General features: G+C 39.3%; 1 protein-coding gene across 1 annotated transcript; it reads left to right on the plus strand.

Annotated features, from left to right (window-relative positions):
* Nucleotides 1–6,829: 6,829 nt before the first annotated feature.
* Nucleotides 6,830–8,778, plus strand: LOC119736532 (histamine N-methyltransferase-like). Its single transcript, XM_038210543.1, has 3 exons — nt 6,830–7,028; nt 7,358–7,669; nt 8,429–8,778. Exons 1-3 carry the CDS (start codon nt 6,830–6,832, stop codon nt 8,776–8,778), a joined length of 861 nt encoding a protein of 286 aa, XP_038066471.1.
* The last annotated feature ends 1,684 nt before the right edge of the window (nt 8,779–10,462 follow it).

A 10,462-nucleotide genomic window follows, 5' to 3' on the forward strand; every position in this document is an offset into this window, starting at 1 on the left:
TGCCTTAATTTTTATTCATTGATATCCCTCAAAACAGGAAACCTCATCGAGTTTTTCTGAACTTAAGATTTAAACTTCGGACATACATTTTCATTTTATTTTCCAGTTAGAAAAGCTGTTTTAATGATTTTGATTCAGTAAAGGACTAATTTTTTTTACAATAATTATATTTAAAAGAGCTCCGTAGTAGCTATGAGTTGATAAAATCATATTTTTTTTATCACGGAAGGTAGACATCTATCATCCGTTTTAATGAAATAATTAACTGATTTGGTATCGGAAAATATGAAAATTAAGATATCGTCAACCAGTGAATAATCTTCTCAGGAAGACGATATCTTACAAGATACCATCAACCCGAGAAGTATTTCATTTTCTCGAGAAGATAACATCTCACCCAAAAGATATAATCAACCCGAGAAATATTTTATTTCCTCGAGAAGACGACATCTCACCTAAAAGATATCACCAATCCGTGATGAAATATTATCTCGGAAAAACGATATCTAACCTACAAGACATCATCCACCGGAGATATTTTTGTTCTCGAGAAGATGACATCTGACCTACACGATATCTTCAACCCGAGAAATGTTTTCTTTTTGGGAAGAGGATATTTCACCTACAAGATATCATCGACCAGAAATTTTTTTTCTCGAGAAGACAACATCTCACCCTACAAACAAGATATCACCTACCCGTGATGACATTATCTCGGGAAGACGATGTCTTATTTACAAGATATCATCAACCCGGGAAATATTTTTTTCTCGGGAAGACGGCATCTCACCTACAAGATATCACCAAGAACACTTTCTTGGGAAGACGATATCATACATACAATTATAATATCGCGAAAACTACCCCAACGATGTCCTCCTATTTTTTTTTTAAATGACGGATGCTCATCAACCCATGTAAGCTTAGAGCTCAGTAACGTGTGTCTACTTATTTCAAAAACCAACATTGATATTAAAAAGAAATTTTCTAATATTGATAACATTGTATTTTTCCATTACGATGCACTACCTCGATGCACATTTTTAATTGACTACCGTTATTTTTTTTGTAAGGATCAGGCTACGATTTGCCCGACGATTTTTACTGTGCCCCGAAAAGGTAATTTTTAAATTGTTTTGTTAAAATATTTTTATAAGATAATTTTTACACCATGGCTGTGCCAGGTCAAGCTCCCTTACGCTGCTGCTGGTGTGCTCGGCTGCCTACGCGCGCTATGTGCCTATACCCCAACCTACCCCACCTCAATCCTACGCCTTAACCTGAACCGTAAGCATTCATTTAATACAATCATAACTTTGCCTTATTTGCCTTCTTCCAAACGTCGAATCTCGCTGGTCTCGATCGCAACAACAGGTCTTCTCCAATTCATTTGAGTTTCAAATAATTCCGTCGGCTATCTGTTATAACATCTCTATTTATACAATCATAATCATAATCATTCAGCTCTCAATATTTTTCTTCTGCTGTCCTCTTGAACTTATAGTAGTATTTATAGTATACAAGTTACCCTGAAGCTAATGGTGTAAAGTTAATTATTTTGAGCAATTTATACAAATTTGAGATCCGTGGATACATTGTCCAAAAAAAAAATTGATTTTGGTCCATTGGAATACCGCCCTATAATTCTCAAAATAGTGTGCTTACATTAAATAAATTCAGGTTTATGATAAAATCCGTTGGCTCCGTTGTTGACTCCTTTATGGTGTTCAGGTTTTTCATTTCATCATTAAATAATTACATAAAAGTTCGAAACTATTTTGTTCTGGTAAGTTTTAAACCTGTAATTTTAATACAATGATAACAAAGAGGCAATCCAAATTCCAAGGAACCCTCCAACGAAAATCTAAACATGTTTACTCCAACTTTTGAGTAAATCCCTATAAGCCCCTGCCTTGCTGGAATGTCTTTAAAAGTGTAGCAAAAACGGTGCACCTGGCCGCATACCGCGAGCGCGGCCTTTCAACTTTTCAACCAATAAGAATCACCGGAATCTATTACCACGCCCACACTGCGCCGGCCGCGAGCGGCTCATGTGCAGACTCCACCACGAGCTAGCTTTTGACACAATGCATGAAATGCGCAATGCACCAAAAGGCATGTGCATGTATGATTTTGACAAACAAATTGGCAGGTATTCACATGCTAATAACTTTAAATTAAAAGGGCTTTCGCCTACAGGAATGGAATTTCAACGTACAATAGGTTATTCAGCAATGAAAAAGACTAACTCAATGTAGACTAAAATGGACGCGATTTCGTTGGCAACAAACACACATGATTATTTCGTGCTTGTCGATATTCCAATTTTCTTTAGCTAATTAAAGAGAATTGCCGAATTTTATCGCACAATATTCAACAATGCAAAATACAACCTCATGTACAGAATGCAATACATTATGCTTATTGCAGATAACACTACATTTTTGTTTACTTAAATACGATTCAAGGATCAAAGTCAAAGAAAAGAATGAATATTTTCTGGATCCACCTTTCTTCGAAATGAAGTCTAAAATGCAGGCGGATATATCATATACCATATTGCTCAAAGTGCAGAATATTGGGACGCTTTTTCTACTTTTTGTTCTGTGTGACGGGAGGAGAAGATAAATTTTCACTCACCTCGATAGTTCCTTAATTAAAGTTGGACTTACCCCGACGAACTCCAAAAGCTTGACTTCAGTATTTTCCAAAAACGTCATTCAGATCATTCGACAAAATTATGAGTTCACAAAAATTCCTGTGTCCATTCAGTTCAGTTCAGCACAAAATGAGCATTCAAAGGAATGCTTTGCGAAGTCCAGTTCAGTTCTTTAAAACAAAAGTAATGACAAGTTCTGTAGGCCTACAGCAAAGTTCAAGTCAGTCTTTCAATATGGGTGACGACGACGCAACATGTCTGCGTCGAAGCTTTGCAGTGACCCCGTACATGAGTTCGGTTTTCTGGTCGATTTGCAAGACTCCAAGCGTCCAAATTTGATGTTTTTTTGCGCCCGTGAAGACTCCATGGTATGATGTACACGTTTCCGCGTTGGAGGCTTGAAGCTGGACGGCAGACTCGGAGGTTAGTGCTTGTGAAATTTGAGGCAATTTTTGGTGACTGACCAAAAATAGCGGGAAGACATTGCGAGCTGCCTGCGCCAGTACAGTGTCCGTTGACCCGGCCCCGTTCTCGGTAATTTCCATGGCGTAATGATATGGAGGTGAAAAGTGTCATGTTTTATATCACTGGCTGTTGCTCCGTACTGGTCTTTGCACTGCCTTGGGCCGAAGTATTCAGTGTGTATTTCTCCGCATTCTAAATTTCTCCACTTATACATATAAAACATAATGCCAACAATTTCATCACGTATGGAAATTGTCAATTACAGAAAAAGAAAAAAATATGATGGAATAGTCTTCATTTCCAGATGGAGTAGCATCAGTTTCAGGAAAAAAATGCCCTATTTTTTATAGGATGGGAGGGCGTTCCAGGAAGTATCCGTGACGTAGCACGCGTGGCTCGCGTGGCCTGTCTCTCATTGGTCAGAGGTATGTTGGTGACGTCTTCTCGTCAATCTAGCCAATTTAATTGGACGAGGGATCTGGTTAAAAAAAATGAGCAGACGAAAATGGTGTACATTTGTACCGCACAAGATTTTTAACCGATTTTCGGCTGGACTTGACATCAGACTGCTTGAAGAAAAAAAGCGAATCCGGCAAAAAATCTATAGAGCATAAGGAAATTCGTACCAGATTGTTAGCAGAATTCTGTAAAATCGGCGATCTTATTAAAAAAATATAGCAGATTTTATTTTGAACATGCTTCAATCACTTTAAACAAACCCTTGAATACTTTACTAGCGGGGATAGGCAGGCATGTTCCTAACGTTGAGATAACTTAATGGAAGCTAGGCTAGACACGCGGCCATTTTGTTTTTTAAATATTAACCTGCTCATTGTTTTACAGAAAATTTTATGATTATTATTTTTTTTTTTTACATTTTATTTCTTTTTTGCTTTTCAAAGAGAAAATCGTATAACATCTATATATGAGTACAATTGTTTTTAATGTTTAGTGTAGGCTAATTCTGGATGATTTAGCAGATTTTTTGTTAGATCAAGCAGTAATTGTAATTATAAACTGCTGCATCAATAAATCAAGGCATCAATAAATTTCCACGCCAGCCGCAGCGCTCTCTATTGCCGCACCGCCTTCAATGTTCGTGGGCTTCTCGTGTCCAGTGATAGATCCCGGCCGTACGTGGTTGTATTGAACCACGAAGATAGATAGACAATCCAAAGAAACGCGGAATTCAACGATAATCCCTTCCTTGATATCGCGTTACCGTGATAATTTATCACAGAAATGCGGAATTCAACTTGTTAACGCGTTACCGTGATCACAGAAACGCGGAATTTAACGATAATCCCTTCCTCGATAACGCGTTACGGTGATAATTTTATAACATACTCCTCGATTACAACGTTACCGTCATAATAATCTCAGAAACGCGGAATTCAAATCCCTTCCTCGACGCGATATCGCGTATCGTGATTTATCACAGATCGACGGACAGACTATTTTTTGGGTTCAAAGAGCCCCCTAAATTGCACGTGCATGCCTGTAAACTTTCACGAGACTCCCTTCAATGGTGAAACCACTCTGCACACTATTGTACAAAGTATTGCCCCTGACGGTTTATCGGAACAATAGCTCTAGCACATGCTTTCGCCATTGAAGGGTGCCTCTTCGTGATATAATTGATAGCGTGCCCAGATTGGTCTTTAGCTGCAACACCGTGAATGCAGGTACCCCCGGAGACATGTACATATATATATTGACAACTTGGCAATATTTCTTAAGATTTCATTTTTGCTGAACACCAGTCACTCTTCCAAAACCAATCTTCCCAGATATTTACACTTCCCAACATTAACAAAGCTTGGAAGTGAATTTCTGAAGCTTTGAATTGACTTTGAATTACTGTTACATGATATTGATAATCTCCTTGCCTAATCAGTTAATAGGGTTATTGATTTTCTATCTTTTGCATTTCTATAACTGCATGTCTTCTCAACTAAATCCCCCATTTACATTACTCCCCACATTTTAAAATACGCCCTATATACTCGATCTATGATCGGGTAAATCAGCTTGTTTTGTTATCGTGTAGGGCTTGTCGCGGGAACTTAACAAGGTCAAAGTACATCCAATATTACAAAAGGTTATCACATGTTAGCTATACTGTACTTGAGTGTATTTTGCCTATTAGTTTAGTCGGAAAAGGGGGGTATCGTGCACCCTCGGAAATCAATTTCTAATCAACGTTGCTAGGTCAGAAAAAATGCGTAGAAAACGATTTGCTATGTTAAAAAATTCAAAAAATGTCCCACGTATTGTTTTTATGCAAATTAGTGCCGCCATTACCGAAAAATATATTTGTAACTATATCTCAGCCAATATTGCTGATAACTGAACGAACTAGGTGTCTAAACCCATGTTTTCAAGGTCAGAGATCACAATAAAACTATTCTGGAAGTGACCACATGTGTCTGTGGCATAGGAATATGCAAATTAGTGCCGCTATTACCGGAAAATCATGTTTTTGGCATATCTCGGCCAATATAGCACATAACTACACCAGTAAGGTGTCTAAACCCATGTTTTGAGGGTCAAGTATCATTAGAAGACCATTCACGAAGTAACTATGTGTGTCTTTACATTAAAATATGTAAATTCTAAAGTGTCGATTTATCAGATATTTGATTTTTAGCCAATATCTCGGCCAATATTGCACTTAACTACACAAGTAAGGTGTCTAAACCCATGTTTTGAGGGTCAGGTATCATTAGAAGACCATTCACGAAGTAACTTTGTGTGTCTTTGGCATGAAAATATGTTAATTCTAAATTGCCGGTTTATCAAAAAAATGATTTTTAGCCAAATTGTATTCAATTTCAGCCAATATTACAGTTTATTTTGAATATGATGGCTGAAAATAAACTTTGATCATTATTGCTTATCAAAAACCCTTCTGTCAACATTAGCTGCAATATTGGCCGAGATATTGGCTAAAAATCAAATTTCTGATAAATCGACACTTTAGAATTTACATATTTACCTGCCAAGGACACACATAGTTACTTCGTGAATGGTTTTCTAATGATACCTGACCCTCAAAACATGGGTTTAGACACCTTACTTGAGTAGTTATGTGCAATATTGGCCGAGATATTGGCTAAAAATCAAATATCTGATAAACCGACACTTTATAATTTACATATTTTCATGCCAAAGACCCACATAGTTACTTCGTGAATGGTGTTCTTATGATACTTGACCCTCAAAACGTGGGTTTAGACACCTTACTGGTGTAGTAATGTGCTATATTGGCCGAGATATGCCAAAAACATGATTTTCCGGTATTAGCGGCACTCATTTGCATATTCCTATGCCACAGACACATGTGGTCCCTTCCAGAATAGTTTTGTGATCTCTGACCTTGAAAACATGGGTTTAGGCACCTAGTTTGTTCAGTTATCAGCAATATTGGCTGAGATATAGTTACATATAGATTTTTCGGTAATGGCGGCACTAATTTGCATAAAAACAATACGTGGGACATTTTTTAAATTTTTTAATATAGCAAATCGTTTTTTACGCATTTTTTCTGACCTAGAAACGTTGATTAGAAATTGATTTCCGAGGGTGCACGATACCCCCCTTTTCCGACTGAACTATATGCCTAGTAAATGGGAACAGTTTCGTACTAGGCACGTCCGCACCAAAAATAAGAGTCGCATTATTAGTCAGCGATCGGGTCCGAAAATGGAGCCAAGATTATGGCACGATCTGACGGATGATCCAGACCACTACGTCAAGTCGTTCAAAATCTTCCGCGCTCGCTGTTCTGAATTCAGCGTGTTCCCCGGGTGGGTGGACGGTGTGCTCGGCGAGGCAGTGGTTGGTAAACTCACACTGGACGGACAAGAAGAGGTACGGGTCCTGGGAGTGGGCAGTGGATCAGGTGGGTAAGGGTAGAAATTGATGGTTTTTGGGTGTTTTGTGCTCATTTTTCTCACAAACAAAATTAGGGTAGGGGCTGTCAGAATAGGGTAGGTAATGAAACCGGAAGCAGAACAATTTTTTTGGCCTAACGCCGGTTTACTCGTGAACACAGTCCAAAACACGTGAACGCAATTACAAAATTACCAGAGATCGAGAAATGTCAATAAATGTTTTGTTTTCATTAACTTTATTAACAATGTCTACATTAATTTTACTCCAATTATCGAGGGATTTTTTCCTCTGTCATTTTGAAATCAACTCTCCAAATATTATTATTTATTTTTTTAGGGGAAATGGACTCTCCGGTGTTGAATATGCTCTCGAAGCGATTCCCACGAATCAACAAATGTGTAGTTGAGCCGAATCCAAGGTTTTTAGACCAATACAAGGCTCGCGCACAATCCGAGGTACATGAACTGCAAGGTCTTTATTATGAGTGGCGGCAGCAGACGATTCAGCAGTACGAAAAGGCGGGAGATTCTGCGAAGTTTCATTTCATCAGTGCGATTCACTCCATTTACTATGTAGACGAGAGTTCGTTGATGTATTTGTACGACCGTCTGGAACCGGGCGGAATAATGCTGGTCGTTCTGAGATCAGGTAATTTACAAAAGATCTTTGTTTCGTTGGACTTCAAAATTAAAGGAAAATCTTAAAAGTTCAGTAAACAATGGAGAAAGTGGATATTTTGTTTTGCGCAGCGCCACCATGAACAGTGCCCCTAGAGGCCTACACTCTAAAAAAAAAAAATAGTCAGATTTGACTAGTTTCTTTATTCGATATGATTAAGGCCCTATTCGCAATTTCCACATAATAATGATACAGATTAGTTAGGATTAAAAAAAATAATAATAATTATCTACAACTGTAAATTAAAAATTAAACATAGAGAGTCAGAGTCCCACATACAGTGGAAAAATCAGGGATAACGCACAAAAAAAAAAAATTTAAAGACTTTTTTCCATTGCGGTCCCAAGAAACATTTTGACTAGCAATTTGGGTCAGCTGAGTGCAACTGAAAATCAGTCATTCTGAATAGATTTTCCAGTCAGTATTATTGACTATGTAGGAAAAATAGTTATAACTAAAATTGGAGTCAAATGCAAGTACTTTTTCTATAGTCATAGTATGAAACTTTGCGCTTTAACTAACTAGGGAAACCAGTCAATACTTTGACTAAGTTGTACGTTTCCCGCTAATCTTCTTCTGATTTACACAGTTTTTGTCCCGTTGTTATTTTCCAGTCGTTGTGAAAAATGGGTAAACTTCTTCGTCCGATTGGGCCTTACTATATTTTTTCCAACTGCAGGAATCATGAAACACGACTTCAGGCCAAAATCTCTCCTTTTTTTTTTATAGATAAAAGCGGTCACGCGCGTTTCTGGAATCGCCTGCAATCTTTCCGACACCGATTCGTGTACACCGACGCGGCTCTCGTACGCAACGTTCTGGACAGCCGGGGCATCCCGTACACTCATTTTCACGAACCCCAGTTCTTGGACATCACCAAGTGTTTCGACGAAGCTTCCGAAGAAGGCAGCCTGCTGGTGGATTTCCTGACCCAAACCGTTCACTTCAAGGAGACGGCACCCGAAGACGTACAGAGATCCATGATGGAGTATCTTGCAAGCAGCGACTGCTCCGAGAGCAAAAGTGAGGCCATACTGCTGAACATTGACTTGGATGCAATAGTCATCAGCAAGCCATGATCCCATCCATCCAACCCCCTCTCATTCCCTGTGACACCCGCGGTCAAATAATTTAAAAAAAAACATTTGAAACTCCCTCCCTGAGAAAATGACCCCCCCCCCCCCCAGTGCCACCTGTAAAGAGGGACCACACCGTCACGATTTACGATCGAGGGTAGCATTTCGCAAACGAAATTTTCCCCAAGCAAGAATGATTACACCGAGAACTAAAAAAGACACTGTTATGACGAGTTCCAAAATGATGCCGTGCATATATCAGTGGCGTTTATCTGTGCCGGTGTCATTATGAACATTCGCGACTCCTATGAAAATCGGGCTCCTTTTCCCCATTATTGGTTAATCCCTCACACGTGACAAGTAACTCTCCTATCGGCTATAAATAGGATATTATCATACTTACGCATGCGCAATACTACCAAATGAGTCCATATTTCATGGAGTCGGATATTCACGCTACACCGGCGACTGGGGGATGGGGGATGTCCAACATCCTAAATTTTGAATTCTAGATGCTCTGTGGTGCAATCCGAGGCGATTCCTGGCTCCTTTCCCCCGAATTATTTGAGCAAAAGTTTTGAAGATTATAAGGATTTAAAATATATATACTCTTGCTTTTACCAATTTTAATTTACTTTGTGTGCTTGAAAGTCGAAAACCATGTATTTTCGTCTTTATATTTTCTTGCATTTTAGTTTGGAAAAGGAATTGTATTGACTTAGGTTGTGAACTGTTGCAACGATGCGTTGGGGCATTTGCTCCGAGAAGTAATAGGAACGCGGAGCACGGATGTCTTACAGCGTGGGGTCCGCGGGGCCCGCTTAAGGGTCCCGGAAAATTTAGAATTCTAGATGCTCTGTGGTGCATTCTGAGGGGATTCCTGGCCCCTTTTCCCCTGAGTTATTTGAGCAAAACGTTTTAAGATTATAAGGATTTTTTCATTGGTTTATAATATATTCTTGCGTTAACAAGCCTTTTAAGTTTCTTATGTTCTTCACTTGTATAACCAAATATTTTCGTCTGCATAATTATTTTTGCGCTTATTTTTGAAAAGGAATAATTGTGTAGACTTAGTTTGTATACTGTTGCAGGGATGCGTATAGGGCATCTGCCCCGCCCCGACGACAAATACGCGGAGCGCGAACGTCTTTCGGCGTGGGGTCCGGGGCCCGCTTAAGGGCCCCGAGAAATTTGGATTCTAGATGCTCTGTGGTGCAATCTGAGGCAATTCCTGGCCCCTCTTCCCGGAGTTAAGTAAAGCGTTTTACAAGCCTTTTTCCCTTTTACCAATAAAGGGAAAAAGGGGTCAGATTTTCATGGGAGTCGGATTTTCATATGACACCGGTTCTGAGTGTGGTGCGCGCGAGTGTAGGACTTTTTTACTAACGAACCGGATGGAGATCAATGATTGATTACAAAACACTGCATTCGATTTGACCAATCACAGATTTAGTCCTGACTTGGGAATTAAATGACGTCACGATTTACGGTAAACTTAGTCGATTCCGATTGGCTAAGGCGCGTAACATACCCAGCACGATATGAGACGAAGGGGTTACCCAATCTCCCAACCTCGTCCCCAGTGCTTACTTTATTTCCAACCGCGTTTCCAATAGTAAAGCAGGTAGTGGTGGGCGCGTACTGCTCGACACACTGGGGACGAGGTTGCCCAATCTAGCTATCCGGT

Source organism: Patiria miniata, unplaced genomic scaffold, assembly GCF_015706575.1.
Source record: "Patiria miniata isolate m_02_andy unplaced genomic scaffold, ASM1570657v1 HiC_scaffold_3, whole genome shotgun sequence".
NCBI lineage: Eukaryota > Metazoa > Echinodermata > Asteroidea > Valvatida > Asterinidae > Patiria > Patiria miniata.

Coding starts and splice junctions, on each gene's coding strand:
- LOC119736532 (XM_038210543.1), top strand. CDS start 6,830: ATGGAGCCAAGATTATGGCACGATCTGACGGATGATCCAGACCACTAC. Junction 7,029..7,357: donor GGGAGTGGGCAGTGGATCAG/GTGGGTAAGGGT, acceptor TTATTTTTTTAG/GGGAAATGGACTCTCCGGTG. Junction 7,670..8,428: donor GCTGGTCGTTCTGAGATCAG/GTAATTTACAAA, acceptor TTTTTTTTATAG/ATAAAAGCGGTCACGCGCGT.